This window comes from Lissotriton helveticus, chromosome 9, assembly GCF_964261635.1.
Source record: "Lissotriton helveticus chromosome 9, aLisHel1.1, whole genome shotgun sequence".
NCBI classification, from domain to species: domain Eukaryota; kingdom Metazoa; phylum Chordata; class Amphibia; order Caudata; family Salamandridae; genus Lissotriton; species Lissotriton helveticus.
This window is the reverse complement of record NC_136070.1, coordinates 959,007,544-959,025,352: the sequence shown is the minus strand read 5'-3', so window position 1 is coordinate 959,025,352 and position 17,809 is coordinate 959,007,544. Positions and strand designations below refer to the sequence as shown.

Here is a 17,809-nt window from a genome sequence, read left to right as displayed (position 1 = left end):
TCGGTCCTGGCAACAAATCCAATATTAAAGCCTTCTGGCTTGGGATAGTCTGCCACATTTGGGCACCGAGCCGAAACAATTGGCATGAAACCGAATTGATGTTAATTACCCAGTAAGCATCTGTTCTTGGCATGTAGAGCTGTAGATTCACATGCGCCTACCCACCTCCCTGGGTTCCTATACCTGTTGCGGTTCTCTTACTTTACATACATATGCATGGACATGCCTATTCTACTCTTACTAACTCCATTCTCAAACTCTACGGTAAAAAGCAATCTAACAATGGAGCCTGCCCGTGCGCACGATCACCGAGAGTCACCACCTAGCTCGTGCCTGGAAAGACTTCGAAGAAGAACTTGCAAACTTCCGGACTCACCACTAAATTGCATGAGTATGCATAGCATATGAATCTACAGCTATGCATGCCAAGAACAGATGCGTACTGGGTAAGTAACATTATCCTTCCTCCCTTAAAAGATTTTTCAAACAAAAGCAGTCCATGCAATCCTAAGTGTGGAGTTGGTTTATATGAAACCCCAAAGGAATTGCATGTGTGTAAAAATTGAACTACTTACATTTTGTCTAGAAAATGTCTTGGTGTGATATCTAGGTATATCACACTGATTAGCAAAAGTAACCAAGTAACCCACGAAGTAGCATGCCCAGTAATCTATAAAGTAACTGATAAGTGATTTTGGCCGTTGACTTGCCTGTAAATCAACCAACTGCATTTGAACCTGCCTTCCAATTGTATTGAATTGCATTATACCTGCAAAATTATTTCACTTACCTTCACCAGGCCTGGCTTGGTGTTCTAGAAATAAAATAACTAAACAAAAATTTTATACAAATTGTTCTGAGTTCAGTCCTTGAGTATGACATCATTCCTTGCCTGAGTATGTACAATTAATGCTTAACACTGCCCTCTGAAAAAGCCTTACTGCTCGGCCATACTACCAGAAGTAGAGTGTAAGATATTATCTACTTTTACCTCTGTAAGCCTTTGGGGTTCCACTCATTTTGGTATAGTATAGAAACCAGTGTGGCCAGCAACCTCCAAGAACCCCAAGGGCCTATCCGGTCTTCAACAAAGACACTTGTCTCTCATGGATACTGGATTTGTCCTGCAAGAAACTACCACAAGGATTCTGGTTCTGCGGCACTTGTACGACTCTGCACCAGACGCCCACGGCCTGAGTCCAGGTGGCCCATCAACCCCTATGCAGTCTCCCTGTTCCTGACCTGGGCTACTGCTTTGGACGACCTCTCCTGACTTCCCCCTCGACGCCTGCAGCCTCAACCTGAATGGTCTACGACTGGATCTGACTCCTAAACACATCCCTGCCACCGCGGCCTCCAGGCCTAGGAGTGGCCAACTGAGTCCTGGCATCCACTTGCTATTCAACTCTCCATTTGTGGTATCCCTTCAACCAGCCTTCCTAACCAAGCCTGCTGACTTTTTCCCTAACTGAGGATCTCAATTGGTTTCATCAGGGCCCCCGATGCCTCCTTTGCACTCCTGTGCCGTTTGTGGTGCCTCCAGGGCTGACCTTATTCCCCACCCAGGGCCTGTATCTCAGACCTGCTGGTACTTACTGTAACCAGTGCCTCTTCGAGGTGCCCCCAGGCTCCATAGGATAACATGGGGCCCAGAGCCTTTGCACCCGGCTGCACCAGTGCTGCTGGTGGTGCAGTACCTACCTTGGTCCGACTCTTGCCCAGTGCTGACTAAAACCTCTGGAGACTGAATCTTAACAGTTAACTTACCTGTAAGTTACTCACCTGTATTTCCTTCCTTACGATTGCATTGGTCTCTCTAATTTAATAAGTCTTGATCCTAAATACAAAGTATCTTCTATATTGACCGGCATTTCATGTACATGTAAAGTATTGTGTGATGCTATACTAACCTCTTGCCAGTAACTTGAAATTTTGCAGCGTGAATCTTTCTGGATTCAGTATGCTGTGCATTATTCCGCGGTCTTGTGGTTGGGTCCGGATTCGTAGTAGTTTTTTTTTTTTTTTCGTAGCCCAGGTGGGCGTCTGCGTCACACCTCCTTGGGTGCATTTCCGGTGACGTCGGCATGCTTCCTGCGGAAGCTCCCACTCTTGGGCGCCATCTTCAGATTTTTTTTTTTCCCCGCTGTCAGGTCTGGATCGTTCCCGTTTGGGCTCCAGACATTTTGGGAGAAAGATGAAAGAAAAAGACAGAAATAGCAAAGAAAAGGCATCTGAAGACTCCAGGAGACTTCATCGACGAGGAGTCAGCAAAGGAGAAGGAGAATTCATCGAGATCTTCGACGAACGTCGACGAACACGCGACCAGGGAGGCCCTGAGCGCTCGATGGACAACACGCCGTTCAAGTTCTGCCGTAACTGCCACCACAAGTACGCGCAGAAGCACCAGCACCCGGTATGCAACCTTTGTCTACCGGTAAATCACGAAAGCGAGGACTGCAACGCCTGCTCCGCCTTCACCCCGAAGACCCTTCGTGTGAGAGAGAGAGACAGAGGGTAGCGCACGCCACCCTACAGGGGAAGGCCCCGACTCCGTCCCTCTACGATCTGGGGATGTCTTCCGAGGAAGAGGACAACGCTGCCGCCAAAGACTACAGCTACACGGTCGTAGAGACCGATTACACGAAGACTTCTGATAAGGTAGGAGACTCTCCGGCCCCCAAGAACCCGAGAGACTCTGAGTTTCGAAAAAACTAGGGCAAGGCCCCGAAAGCGCCGACGCCAAAACACCTAGCGTCCGCGAGTACCCACAGGCCCAGCGGATCCTCTGAGAAGGAGTCCCCGGCGCCGAGAGCTGTTGAGCAGCAGAGGTCGTCGAAAATCGTCCCCGAAAAGGATCGATCGACGCCGAGGGAGAAGGACCCTAAACTACCGACGCCGACCAGAGACCCAAAATCCGGGTCGACGTCAAACTTCGGCACCGAAAAGCACGGCGCCGAGCCAACCGCCGAAAAGAGCGGCGAACCATCCGACGCGGAACACGCGGCCGAGATGGAGAAAAAGAGAAGACGCCTCGAGGCCGAAATGGAAAACATCTTGCAGCGGAAGAAAGATTTCGACGCAAAGATGAAAACCTTCACGATCCCACACAAGACCAAGCCACCAGTGGTGGAGGTGGTCGAGGAAGAAGACGAGGTCCCCGAGGAACAAGACCCGGACGTCGAGGTGGTCGACGACCAGGAAGAGGAAGAGAATCCCTACGATAGTTACAACTATGGGGGGCAGGAGGAGGACAGCAGGACGGACGCAGAGTCGGCCCCCTCTGACCTACAGGAGGTGGATTACCTAGATGTCGACACCGACACCCCGGAGGAGTCGGTCGACACATCCCTCGAGGCCATCGCCGCTGGACGACATCGGGGCCTACAACTCGGTGATAAGGTCTGCCGCAGCAGCATTCAAACTCAAGCTCGACGAAGAGAAGCAGAAAGCAGACTTCCTTCTAGAGACATTGCTCCCCACACAAACAAGCAGCCAATACCTGCCAATGCTCGACAGCGTCTTGGTTCAAGGGTAGGAAGCATTCAGGGAGCCCGCAACATGCAAGGCAGTAACTCCCAGAACAGAGACCCACCCTACATTCAGGGGACTGTCTCTGCAGACTCCATTATCACGGCCACAGCAAGGAAGAGGGCTAACGTACCCACTACTTCTGGACCACCACCGGATAAGGAGAGCAAGAGGATGGATCTGGTGGGCAGAAGGATCGAACGGAACGCCGCAACCCACTGGCCCATGACTAATTCCAACGCACTGATAAACAGGCACATGTACCAGATCATGGAGGAGCTGGGGCAGTTGGTGAAGGACCTGCCCCAGGATGCCAGACAGAAGGCCGAAAAGCTGGTCGAAGAAGGGAAGAACGCGGCAAATTCTTGCCTCAAGACGGCCCTGGATGGAGCAGACGCCTCCAGCAGGCTCATGATGATGGGTGTCACTGAAAGAAGACACACCTGGCTCAGGATTTCAGGTTTCAAACCAGAGGTGCAGCACAGCATCCTGAACACACCGTTCAACGGCGACACGCTTTTCGGAACAACAGTTGATGAGAAGCTCAGTCAACTAAAAAAGGACAACGAAACAGCAAGGTCCATGGGAGCATTGCAGTTCAGAGGCAACAAAAGGGGCACCCCGTCACGGAGGCCTGGCGGGAGAGGTGGAAACCAGCCAGGTACATCACACCAGGCTTTCCAACAGACGCACCAGGCAGACTTGCAGGGTCAGCAGAAGCAGTCCTGGCAATACCAACAAAGAGGCCAGTCCTTTCGAGGGAGAGGAAATGGACGTGGACAGAATAGAAGAGGGGGACAGCAGCTCGCCTCTAAGTGACTTCAAAAAACCCTGTGTGCCCACCCAAAGAAAAGATCCCAGGGTGCAGCACGTACAGAGGGGTCAAGACAAGCTACACATCTACGACCACATAACACCAGTGGGAGGAAGATTTAAGATTTTACCTCCAAGAATGGAGAGAAATCACATCAGACAAATGGATCCTCAACATCATCCAATTCGGATACTGCATAGAGTTGGAGGGGAGGCCAACAAGCAGAAAACCAAAAAGAAAACTAGCAAGCAAGCAGCTAGAGTGTCTTCAGGAAGAAGTAAAGGAACTCCTGTGGAAGCAGGCCATAGAACGGGTACCCTTCAAGGAAAGAAACAAGGGAATATACTCGGCGTACTTCCTGGTACCAAAAGTAGACGAGACAATGAGACCCATTCTGGACCTAAGGTTCCTGAACAAATTCATAAGAACGCAAAAATTCAAAATGACCTCCCTGCAAGAGGTGCTCCCGCAACTGCAGATCGGGGACTTCATGGTCACAATAGACCTCAAGGACACCTACCTGCACATCCCAATGAACAGAAGGCACAAGCATATGCTCAGGTTCACCATCGGAGAAACCACTACCAGTTCACGACACTAGCCTTCGGGCTAAAATCAGCACCGAGGGTCTTCACAAAGTGCCTCGCAGAAGTCGCAGCGCACCTACGAAGGCAGGGAATACACGTATACCCCTACCTGGATGACTGGCTGGTGAAAGCAAACTCATACCAGAAATGCAAACTGCACGCACACACCGTGACGAGCACGCTCATAAGCCTGGGGTTCTCCATCCATTGGAAGAAATCATCAATGGAGCCGGAACAAGTGAAGATCTTCCTGGGAGCACAGATCAACACCTTACAGGGCAAGGTGCTCCCCAGCGAGAAGAGGGCGAGGGCACTGGTGAAGGAAACTCGCCTCTACCGGAAGGGACAAGCTCGGACAGTGAGGACTGCGAGCAAGATCATGGGGATAATGGCATCATGCATCCACCTGGTACCGAATGTACGTCTCCACATGAGACCCATTCAAGAATGGCTACAGGAGCAATGGTCACAAGCTACAGGCAGTTGGGAGGATCTAGTGGTTGTAACGCACGCAGTGCAGAAGGAGATGACATGGTGGACCATGGAGAACATAACAAGGGGAAAGCCTCTAACGCCCCAAACGCCAACAGTGACATCACCACAGACGCATCCCTGAAGGGATGGGGCGCTCACATGGAGGAACTCAAGGTGAGGACTGTGGACGCCAGCAGATGCGACAAGGCACATCAATTACCTGGAATTGAAGACAATCTTCCTTGCACTGAAAGCTTTCCAAACAAGACTGTACAAGCACACGGTGTTGCTACAAACAGACAACACCACCGCGATGTTCTACATCAACAAGCAGGGGGCACACAGTCAGCCCCGCTTTCAACACTGGCGCAGGAGATATGGAGATGGGCCATCCCTCTCAAGATAGACCTGCTAGCCATACATCTACCAGCGAAGGACAACATACAAGCAGATTGGCTCAGCAGACAGACATCTGCATCCCACGAGTGGGAGCTCAATGCTCAAGAGACGAGGTGGCTGTTCGACAGATAGTGAACACCATCAGTGGACCTGTTTGCCACACACCGGAATGCAAAATGCCAAAACTTCGCATCCAGACAGCCCGAGGAGGGGTCACTGGGGAATGCCCTATGGATAGATTGGTCCGGGACATTTGCTTACGCCTTTCCCCCGATACCACTGATACAGAGTGCTGAGCAAGTGCAGAGCGAGCAACATGACCCTGATACTGGTCGCGCCACAGTGGGCAAGACAGACATGGTACTCGCAGATCATGGAGATGACACCGTGTGCACCCCACAGATTCGGCAGGAGGAAAGACCTACTCTCCATGCAGAACGGAGAGGTGCTACACCCAGAGCCAGAGAGCCTGTAGCGTGGCTCCTGAGGACCTAGAGTTCGCACATTTGAGACTGCCAGAAAGCACCCTGAAGGTCCTTCGGGAGGCACGGAGGCCCAGCACTCGGAAGTGCTACGTTGCGAAATGGAAAAGATTCACAATGTGGTGCAGAAAAGAAAGACTTCACACTAAAATGAAGAAGGACTCCACAGTGCTAAGGTACCTAACACACTTGCTGGAGAAGAACCTTCGCTCATCCTCGTTAAGAGTTCACTTGGCAGCGATAGTCGCCTACACAAGGGGAGAGACGTGCAGGAGTTTCTTCACATCACAGGTGGTGAAGAGATTCCTGGAAGGAGCAAAAAGGATCGCATCACCCAAGCGGGTGCCGCCACCTGCATGGAACTTGAACATAGTCCTCACGGAACTCATGAAAAGGCCCTTTGAGCCACTTCACAAAGCCTCCCTAAAGATGCTAACTATGATAACAGCTTTCCTTTATTTATTTTATTTTTAGAGTTTTCTATAGCGCGAACTTGAACCGATTAGGTTATCAGAGCGCTTTACATAGCACCAGTTCCGTTACATGTTATCACAGCAGTTTACATAGAGTCAATTACGTTGCACATTTCAGGATCTTGAACCGGTTAGGTTATCAGAGCGCTTTACATAAGACAGCATTCGATGTCCAGTGCCCTCCTCCGCCGTGTAGCGGGGGACCACTTCCAGCCCTCCGAAGTCGTCGAGCTGTCGGGACTAGGCTCCTGGAATTTCAGCTGCCCCTTTACAAGGCACTTTACATAAAATCAGTTACGTTACACATTTCAGGAACACCTTTCTTTTTGCTCTAGTGGATAGGGTTGCAATAACGTCCTTACGCAGAGTAAGCGAGCTTCAGGCGCTAACGCTACAAGAACCCTACATACAAATACACAATGATAGGGTTGTGATGAGGACTGACCCACACTTCATGCCGAAGGTGGTATCCAAATTCCACATGAACCAGTCTATACAGATACCAAGTTTTTTCCAAAAACCAACAACTAGCGCAGAGCGAGCTCTGCACACCCTGGACGCCAGAAGGGCAGTCATGCACTACATTGAGAGGACGAAGGGACACAGGAAGACAAAACAGTTCTTTGTGTCATTCGCCAACAGTTTCATGGGAAAGGCAGTAACCAAAAAGACTATTGCACGATGGATCGCACAGACAATTCAACTCTGCCACAAACGTGCAGGACAAGAGCTAACAGAGGGGACACGTGCCCATTCCACTAGGAAAAAGGGTGCTACAATAGCCTTCCTGGCTAACACACCCATAGAGGACAAATGCCTGGCGGCAACATGGGCTTCGGTGCACACGTTCACGAAGCACTACTGTGTGGATATACAGATGAACAAGGAAGCACAAGTCGGACAAAAGGTGCTCCAGCACATATTCAATAACCAACGCTCATCTTCCACCCAGCCGCCACAGAGATGAGAAACCGCTGCAAAATCTATGCACAGCATAGTGAATCCAGAAAGATTCACGCTGCAAAACGAATAGTTTTCTTACCTGTCGGTGTAGTTTTGCAGCTTGAAGATCTTTCTGGATTCACTAGCGAACACACCCACCTCCGCCAGAAAGATGAGGCTGGAGAGAGAAGAGGTAGTTAAAAAAAAAAAGGGACTTTTAAAAGTACAAAGCGGTAAAATATCACCTGAATAGAACATTGCCATTACTTCGGAAACTAAAGAAACACGGAAAAAAAGAACCCGAAGATGGCGCCCAAGAGTGGGAGCTTCCGCAGGAAGCATGCCGACCTCACCGGAAATGCACCCAAGGAGGTGTGACGCCGACGCCCACCTGGACTACGAAAAAAAAACCAAAGAAAAGACTACGAATCCGGACCCAACCACAAGACCGCGGAATAATGCACAGCATAGTGAATCCAGAAAGATTTTCAAGCTGCAAAACTACACCGACAGGTAAAACTATTCGTTATTGCTATTGAAGTCTACATGGCACAGCGTTCAACTTGGTTTGTAGGGATAAACATAACTAAAGTAATGTTTTTCCAAGCATTGGCCTGGAGTAAGTCATTGAGTGTGTGTTCCTGCCTTGTATGAGTTTGTACACCAATTGCATTCACATTACCCTCTGATAAGCCTTAACTGCTCAGCCGAGCTACCACTAAATTGAGAATAAGGTGCTATTTACTTTATCCTCTTCTATACCTTTCGGGATTCACTGGACTCTGTGCACACTATGCCTCTTTTTGGTATTGTGTATATACAGAGCCAGCTTCCTACGCATGACCTATCCATTTAATTTTCAAAATTAATGTATTAATTTACATTGTAAGTGTTCCAAGATACTGGAACTTGACAGTACTTACTAAATATGTATGCTATTAGATTCCCAAGCTGAAGAACTATTCGTTGTAGGTAACTATTTGTTCAGTAGATTGTGAAGATATGTGCTGATAAAGGCGTGTAACATTTTGTTTATTTTCTGCAGCAATTATTCTTCGAAACATAGCTCCTCACACAGTAGTGGACTCAATCATGACTGCACTCTCTCCATATGCTTCACTTGCTGTTGGAAACATTCGTCTCATCAAAGACAAGCAAACACAACAGAACAGAGGTTTTGCTTTTGTTCAGCTTGCTTCAACTCTGGTAAGAGCAGTTAAGTTAAAGATCAGTAGCCAACTTCTTTTGTCCATCTGTTATGCTGATGTGTATGTATATTGCTGCAGCCCTTCTGTGAAGTTAGCTTTGAAAATAAAATGTATTGTGTGTTTCTGCGTAAATCGGTGTGGTCCTGTTCGTCACACACCTGCTGGCTACTCTACTAGATTGGCATTCTTAATCACTTGCTCTGTAGGGTTTCCCTTGTGGTCAGGGCACAAGTCCTAAAAAAAGAAGTGGGGGGACTCTCCAAGGTAGGCGTGGTCACAGGAAGTGACATCACGACAGGAAGTGACATCACATGTAAGGCAGATCTATCATTTGCATGTATTGCAACAAAAGTAGAATTAGTGTGTTGAAAAAAGCGGAAGAAAAGCACATACTAGAAACTATAATAGTGATTATCAAAACTATAAAATTTATTACGCTACCTAGAACACGACATTTACATTTATTAATCCAGCATGGAGTGAATGCACACAAAACCAGCTGATGCTTAGAGGAATAAGTTTTGCAATAGGAAAAAAAATAGGAAAAAAAATGTCTTCCAAATGGAGAAAAAAAGTTTTGCAATGCAGTTTCACTATAGTGTCGTGGTTATGCGTGGGTAAAGCTATGCCTGTTACATTTAAGCATGTTAAAACACCTTTGTAAAAAGATCCCCAAAACTACTTCTGGGAACCTGCGACTGCTGCAGCTTTCCAGGTTTACATATAAAATGCTTAGTGAATTTCGGTAACAGAAAGAAATGCACTTCAAACGTAAATTTACAACTTCTGTGAGTGTGGTCAGAGATTCTGTGGGACATCTTCCCTGTGTGGTGTCTTCATCACGGGGTGCTGGCGGGGCAGAGAATTTTTTGAGAGGAGGGCATTGCTCAATAAAGTTACCAGCATCCTTTTACTCTGTAAATTATTAAATACAGCAAATGGTTCGCAGTCATTGTTTTGAACCACATATTAGGCAGGATTTCAAATAGTCTTAGAGATGTAAGTGTTGAAAACATGTATTTACGACATTCCTTCTGAACGGGCATCAAATAAGTCGTACGCAAAGTCCTTGTTTTGGACCACATAATATGCAGAATTTCTAAAATGTTAGAGATATAATTCTGCGTAGGTTATATCTTGCTGAATAGAATACTACTAAATATACCTCTGCCAAGGGCCGGCGTGCGCGGCTGAGAAACACTCGCCGCAACTACTCCGGGCTTATGCCTTGAAGCTACAGGAAACACTTCTAGCCGCTTCCAAACCTCATGCACGGCATCCAAGTTTCTCCCACGGAGTACAACCGACACACTTTCAATCCATCATGCACCGAAGGTCCCCCAGGAACCAGATGAAAACCTGAATTATGTGTGTGTCCTCAGCAGGCGTACGAAGCGCTATAAAAATTACTTACGGGGACTGTGAGTTCTATGGCTCTCACCTTCAGCCTTGTGTGGCCATACAGCACCCGTGTATCATTACAGCGCTATTGCAAATTGTAATAGAGTGCACATTTTTTACATAAAGGAGTTTACACTTATTTATTAGCAATTTTACATTGCGCATCACCTACCAATAAGTGTTCAACTTTAACCCACCTTTACATCTTGTAATTATCTTGTATGATCATGTATTACATGGCTGACTATATGAAACAAACATCTACTTAAAAGAAAACGCAGATCTCGCTGTGATGTGACATATACCACGAAGCTGCAATAGTTCGGAAGCATGTCTCTAATTAAGAGGGTATTTACAAAACCAGACAGTGCAGGCCGCGAAGCCTTCTATTGGCCGTGCGCAGATGGCTCATAAAAATGATCTGATATGTCACTTCCGCTGATGAAAGCCGCTTTCATTTAGACAAGCATGCTTACAGTCCTCCTCAGACTGTTGTTTTAACGTGGCTTCCCTCAGTTTGTTTTTATATAGCGCGAACTAGACCCGAAGGTTTTATTACTTACGGAGTAGCTATTTCTTCAATAATCAAGAAGGCGCTTTAGGCCTCGTAGAGAGAGGGCAGCAGGCGAGGCCGGGACTGGAGAGGGCAGCAGGCGATGTCGGGAAGTCTGGTGCAGGAAGCGGAGGCAGTTCAGGCAGCAGGCAAGACCCACCCATTCATTGGTTGAGGTTGGATCCTTGGCGTCTATTGGGTACCCTGGCAACGGTGCACCTGGTAGGTGCAGGGGCGTGGTGACCGGCGTGCTTGGACCCGAAAATGCTTTGTTTGCTTCGTGCACGCCGCGCTCCCATTTTGTAATGGTATGATGGACGCGGTTTTGATTTAGCAGGGTGGACGGCGTCCACCCTGAAAAACCCTCTGAAATAAGTGGGGGGATGCCGTCCACCCGCGTGGTACCCCGACTCGTGCCCTGCTTGTGGTGATTGACTTGCTCAGTAGTCTTCAGTACATCTTTAATAATTGTGGTTTTCTTTTTTATTACTTTTTTTTTTACTACCCATTTCACAACTGTAGCTTTATTATTTTCCCATTATTGAGCACAACTTTAATGCATTATTTAGTGCAATATCCATTTTTTAAATTATCTGCATTCTGTAATACTTTCCGATAGACTTCTAGCTGCAGATTCCTCAGCTTTTGAATATACCCCTGGTGTCAAGCAGGATCTGGAAACTTTTTAAAGTATCTCCGCGTGCAGTCATGTGGTGCCATGTAGCTCTGCACTGATGCCCTCCGACTCTGGAAATGGCGTGTGGAGCCCATATAGCTGCCTCTCCTGAGCTCCGACTCCAGTCCTTTCTCAGTCAGCCGACTTCGTGGCAGATACGCAGCTGGTTCCAGAACAACCAGAGTTTCCTAGGCCATTAGCCACGCCACCTCCGCGTAAATCGTTCCATACAGCCATGCTACACCCTCTGAATCCCTACTGATTTAATCTGACGTTTCTTAGGCCCCTAGAAGCCAATAGACCTTTCATCTGAAGTACCGCCAGGAGGTTTGCCCTTGGTGCCAGTTACTGAGTCCATCTTGCATTTTTCTCCAGTCGAGACTCTGCTTCCGGCATCCCCATCTTCGCCAGCCGAGGCACTTAAACGCCTATGCCGACTCCAATGTCTGAAGAGGAGGCCCCAATTGTTTTTTTTTTTTTCAGGCGCAGGTTTGATCTAGACTGAAGTCCATCCCGATTCTGCTCATGGTCCACTTTACAAGCTCTTTCAATACCAGGACTGACTAGCTCTGCTGTCCACACCTAGTGGATAACTAATGCCATTTGGGAAGAACCACTGCTAGATCTGTTTGCCAGTGCAGAAAATGCACAATTTCAGCACTTGTGCACGTTGGAATTTCTAAGGCACCTCTCGCTAAAAGACGTGTTCTGCCTCGAGTGGACCTGGGAACTACTGTGTGACTTTAAAAAAATATATATATTTTTTTAGAGCTTTATATAGCACGAACTAGAACCGATATCTTGTATCAGAGCGCTTTACATGAGCACAAGTTTCGTTACAGATAGACACATTCATTTTTGTTCGGCACTGGGAGATGAAGTGATTTGCCCAGAATTGCAGGATGTTGATCGTCGCTGCCGAGACTCGAACCCTGTTCCCCAGCTTCGAGGTCGAACGCTCTAGCCATAAGGCTACATCCTCTCCCCATTTCTGGGGAGAGCGGTTTCTGCCGAGAACAGTCCTGCCCAGAGTTCACAAGGTCAGGACTGATGGGGCCGAAGGAATCGTACTGCATGTGTCTCCAGCCAGTCGAATGTGAGCTACCACTAGCGCCCAGCCTTGCTTTTATTTTTAACTAAGAACTGCAATACATTTGTGTTGCATTTTCCTTTCAAAGTTAAGGGAAGGCTGTTTATTTTACATTATAAGGCTGCAGATAGCAGAGCCTGATGAGCTGTGCTCCACTCGGCTTTGACCCACGTGGGTCACCGGTTCAGAACTGAAGCACTGAGGTAGTTAACTAACTACGAGACCGGTTTCTGGACCCCTGAGGTGAGAACCTTCGCTCCAGGGTCCAGAAAGTCTTTCCTGGGTGGCGGTGGTGACACCTACCCCCCAGCCTCTCCTATCTGGAGCAGGTCCCCTTTCCCTCTCCCTTCCTTTTCGGTGGGAAGACAGGCGGGAAAAATTAGCTCAGCCTAGTTGTGCCCACCTCTGCCAACCCCACCCATCAGTTCGGGGAGGAGAGGTGAAGCCCAACTGTGCCCACTCCCCCACGTGGGGTGAGCACACCAGGAGTGTAGTCACCCTAAGGTCAGTAGATCATTGGCTACTGATCTCAAGACCCCTAAAATGCCCCCTAAATACAGTATTTAGGGGGCAGCTGCGAACCAAGATGACTGATTCCGACAACCTACAAAAGAAGATGCCCAGCAGAGGAGACTGCTGAGAAGAACTGACTTGGCCCAAGCCCTACCAGCCTGCCTGCATTTTCCAGAGTTCTCTTCCAGGGGATCCTCATCAATAGTCATAAGCATTAGAATATTCCCGCCCATGTGCGGGACCCCGGAAACACTATATTATATGTGCCCCACATTTTTATATATATATATATATATATATATATATATATATATATATATATATATATATATATATATATATATATATATATATATATATATATATATATATATATATATATATATATATATAAAACATGCAATAGCAGCCAATAAAAACAGAGCTGAAATATGCTGTGTAGAATTTCCACCATACATTTATAATAATAAGCATTAGAAACATGAGAAACAACAAAAAAGTTTGTTTAGAAATTGTTTTAATGCTCAGAAAGCAGTAGAAATTCTTATAACTCACTGGAAGCATAGAAAGCTCCCAGGCTGCATTGCAAACACACAGTCTAAAAAGACTGAAAAGCTAACCTGTAGCTGCATAGCAATAAACTGACACCGTGCCTTTAAGGCACTCATGACCCCCAGTATCCCATCATGCCTCAGGGGTGACAGTTAGGTCAGTTATTCTTTCCGGCTCCTTCAGAGAAGGACCCTGGTTACACAGCTCCACTAATTTTCCTGTTTTTTGACAGGAAAAACTCTTCACTTTTGACAATTTTTTGTTCTTACTCGACATTTAACATCTAGTCAAGTAAGATACTGTCTTTTTCAGTCATTTTGGTGAGCATTTTCTCCTGAAAATGCCTTCACTCTTTGACAAATGCCCTTCTTGTGGCAACAAGAAGGCCAAGTCAGACAACCACGACGTCTGTATCCTGTGTCTGCCTGAGGAACATGATCCAGGCACCTGTCCTCATTGTGAACACCTGTCAGGAAGAACTTTAAAAGACAGGGAGAGGATTCGCATTTATGGCCTAGCTCATAGGTCATCAAGAGGAAGATCTCCGGTGAGGAAGGGCTCCAAGAAGACTCATTCATCTTCCAGAAAGAAGTCTTCACACCCCTCACCGTCGGGCTCTGCGCTGAGAAAAGAACCACCGGTGGATCATTCATCGTCTAAACTACCGTCGACGGCGGGCTCGCCGTCGAAGAGAAGACCAGGTACATCGACGTCCAAGGATCCAGTTCCATCGTCGAAATCCCCTCCGCCGTCGTCATCCAGACGTCGACCGGCGTCGAAGTGTGACGCCGCCGCCGTCGTCGAAGAAGCGACGTTCGGCGTCGAGGACCAAGACCCCTCTGCCGTCGACAGGGAAGAGTCGATCGGCGTCGAGGGCAGTCTCCGTCGGTGTCTCGTCAGCTCTCGGCGTCGAGGGTGTCCAATACCCCTCCACCGTCGTCGCACAGACATTTGACGTCGAGGCAGAAAACTCCGATTGGACATCATCACTCGACGTCGAGGCAGGGTGCTTCGTCGACGACAGGACATAGTCGTTCGACGTCGAGACTTCCGTCGACGACTGGGCATTGTCGTTCGACGTCGAGGGAGAGGGCTCCGTCGACGGCCGGTACTCGCCGTTCGACGTCGAGACATGGAACTCCGGCGGCTGCTCATCGCCGCTCGACGTCGAGAGACCACACATCCTCGCATAGACATTCAAAAACAAGATTGTTTGATCCGCCGACTCCACGAAAGCACTCGACCACGAGGGAAGATCGCTCGACGTCGAGATGTTCAGATGTGGTGATGGTAACGGAGTCAGCTTCCCGTCATTCCACCTCAAGGTCCTCTGGCTCCTCCACGGCATCTTCTAAGTCCAGAAGTCCGGTACGCAAATCACCTGAGCGTCGGACGGACCCTTGGGCGGATAAAGTCAGACTGTCACCTAGATGGTACAGGTCTTTGGACCATTGGAGAGATTCTGGGGCTGCAAAGCGTATGTAAGACTATGCCAGCTCGCAGCACAGGTCTCCTCTTCAGGATCTGGTGGAGGAGATGGACAAGCATAGCCCTCCCAGGCGCAAATCTCCTGTGAGACCACCTACCAGATCTCCCAGGCCCCGATCTCCCAGAAATGAACCACAGGAGCGGGTCAGGTCTCGCTCTCCTAGACGAGAAGAGCGTTCGAAACGATCAAAAGAGAGGAGGCACAGTGTTCACCGTAGACGTCGACGAACTCCGTCTACTTCATCTACCTCTTCTACCAGGTCTTCCAAGAGGGACTACTCCCCTACTTTGACGGACAGTCCTACGTCCCGATCCTCCCCAGTGGATGACATTGGCACGTTTCTGGATGTCTTGCAAAGAGGAGCTCAGAAGCTGAGCATTGAAATGTCTGTCCCTCAGGTTACAACGACAGTCATTTTTGAGACTTTACACAAAAAGGCGATCACCCATCCTCTACTACCGTTAGTCCCGGGGATTATGGATCCTGTCAAGGAGGTATTCCTAACTCCGGCGGCTATCAGAGCTGTGCCAGCCCGCATCCAGAAGAAATACAAACCGGCCTCTTCTGACCCGGTTTTTGTACGATCTGACCCTCCAGCAGACTCGGTTATTGTGGCAGCGGCGAGGAAGACACACGCAGTTGCCGGTTTTTCTTCAGTCCCACCAGACAAGGACAGCAAGACTCAAGACTCCTGGGGTCGCAAAGTTTGCAACTCAGCTGCGTCGACTCTTAAGGTTTCTAGTGCGGCTGCACTTCTGGGTCGATACGACAGAGCCTTATGGGACTCTATGGAAAGGTTCAAAGCCAAGCTGCCAAAAGAAGACCAGCAGGATTTTGAAGAGACCGTGACTGAAGGATGTCTGGTGGCGAATCAGATAAGCACGGCTGCGGATGGGGCTGTCCTGGCGGCGCACTCCTATTCTCATGGGGTTTGTGCCAGGAGATCGGCATGGTTGCGCCTGACAGGCCTGAAGCCGGATGCTCAACATCGCATCCTTAATCTCCCCTTTTCGGGTTCCGCTCTCTTCGGGGAGCATGCTGACGAAGAAATGACCCGAATGAAGACGGAACTGGACACCGTGAAAGCGGTGGGCTTGGAAAAGAAGAAAGAGTTCAAGCGCCGTTTCAAGCCCAACAGGGGGAGAGGGGCTCAACAGAGGGTTCAAACCCCTCAGTGGTCCCAAAATAAGAACCAGGGGAAATCCCAGTTTCGAGGTAAACCTGGCAGAGGTAGAGGAGGTCATCAGCAATCCTCTAACACCACGAGAGGAGGAAAAGCCTGATCAGTGGCTTCTGGCGCCGTTGCGCACTCCAGTGGGAGGAAGTGCTTCACAACACCTGGCAGAGTGGGTCAGCATCACCAAGGATCAGTGGGTGCTGAATATGCTGCGCAATGGATACAGGCTACGTTTCCGTGCCCCTCCAAAGAGCATTCCTCCAAAGAGCGCTTACCCTCATCAACTAAGCTTGCTCCGAAGAAAGGTAAAAGTCCTACTACAAAGAAGAGTGATAGAGGAGGTTCCTCTCGCTCAAAGAGGAAAGGGAGTTTACTCCAGGTACTTTCTTGTCCCCAAAAAAGATCAGGAGGACAAGTTCAGACCAATACTCGATCTACGACTTCTAAACAAGGTCATCGTCAGAGAAAAGTTTCGCATGTTGGCACTTCACCAAATATGCCCACATCTTCAAGTCAGAGATTGGATGTGTTCGGTGGACCTACAAGATGCGTACTTTCACATCCCTATTGCTCTACAACATCGCAAGTACTTAAGGTTTGTCGTAGGGAACAAACCCTATCAGTCCACAGTGCTACCCTTCGGTCTCAAGTCCGCACCACGAGTCTTCACCAAATGCATGGCAGTGGTGGCGGCTTTTCTTCACAAGAAGGGGCTCTTCATCTACCCGTACCTGGACGACTGGCTCCTGAAAGGTCCATCTCCAGTGCAGGTAAAACACGATCTACATCTGTGTCTACTCCAGTTGCACAGGCTCGGCCTTCATGTGAACCTGGAGAAGTCAGTCCAGCGGCCTACTCAATCAATCCACTACCTAGGCTCCGTTCTGGACACAAACGTGGGAAAAGCGTTTCCTTCGGAGGAGAGACTTTTTTCCATGAGCCAGAAATGTGGAATCCTGCTGAAATCTCGGCTTCCAACAGCCCGACAAGTAGCATCCCTGCTAGGTTCCATGGCGTCCTGCATCTTTCTCATCCCAAACGCCAGGCTGAGAATGCGTCCTCTACAGCAGGCTCTGGAGGATCAATGGGACCAGGCGACAGATCTTTGGGAGGATCGCATCAAACTCTCCCAAGCGACAAAAGACGCCATCAAATGGTGGACACGGAGAAAGAATCTGCTGGTGGGGGTTCGGTTTCACCAGCCTCTTCCAAACCAGTCGATAGTGACGGATGCCTCTCTGCAGGGTTGGGGAGCGCATATGGGTCCGCTTCAGATTCAAGGCCTGGGGTCTGCGCAGGAGCAGACATACCACATCAATATGCTGGAACTCAGAGCGGTATTCCTGGCTCTCAAAGCTTTTTTACCAGCGATAGAGTCCAACTCAGTCCTAGTTCAGACGGACAACACGACCACCATGTTCTATCTGAACAAACAAGGAGGCACAAGGTCT

The 17,809-nt window shown here is 48.6% G+C and overlaps 1 protein-coding gene across 1 annotated transcript in view; it reads left to right on the top strand.

The window, feature by feature from the left end:
* The window catches only part of RBM5 (RNA binding motif protein 5), a 277,566-nt gene that overhangs the window by 96,722 nt on the left and 163,035 nt on the right, over positions 1-17,809 (top strand). Inside the window, exon 10 of the mRNA XM_078661241.1 lies at positions 8,745-8,905. Coding sequence (XP_078517367.1) covers positions 8,745-8,905 — 161 coding nt within the window. The remainder of the gene's footprint in view (positions 1-8,744; positions 8,906-17,809) is intronic.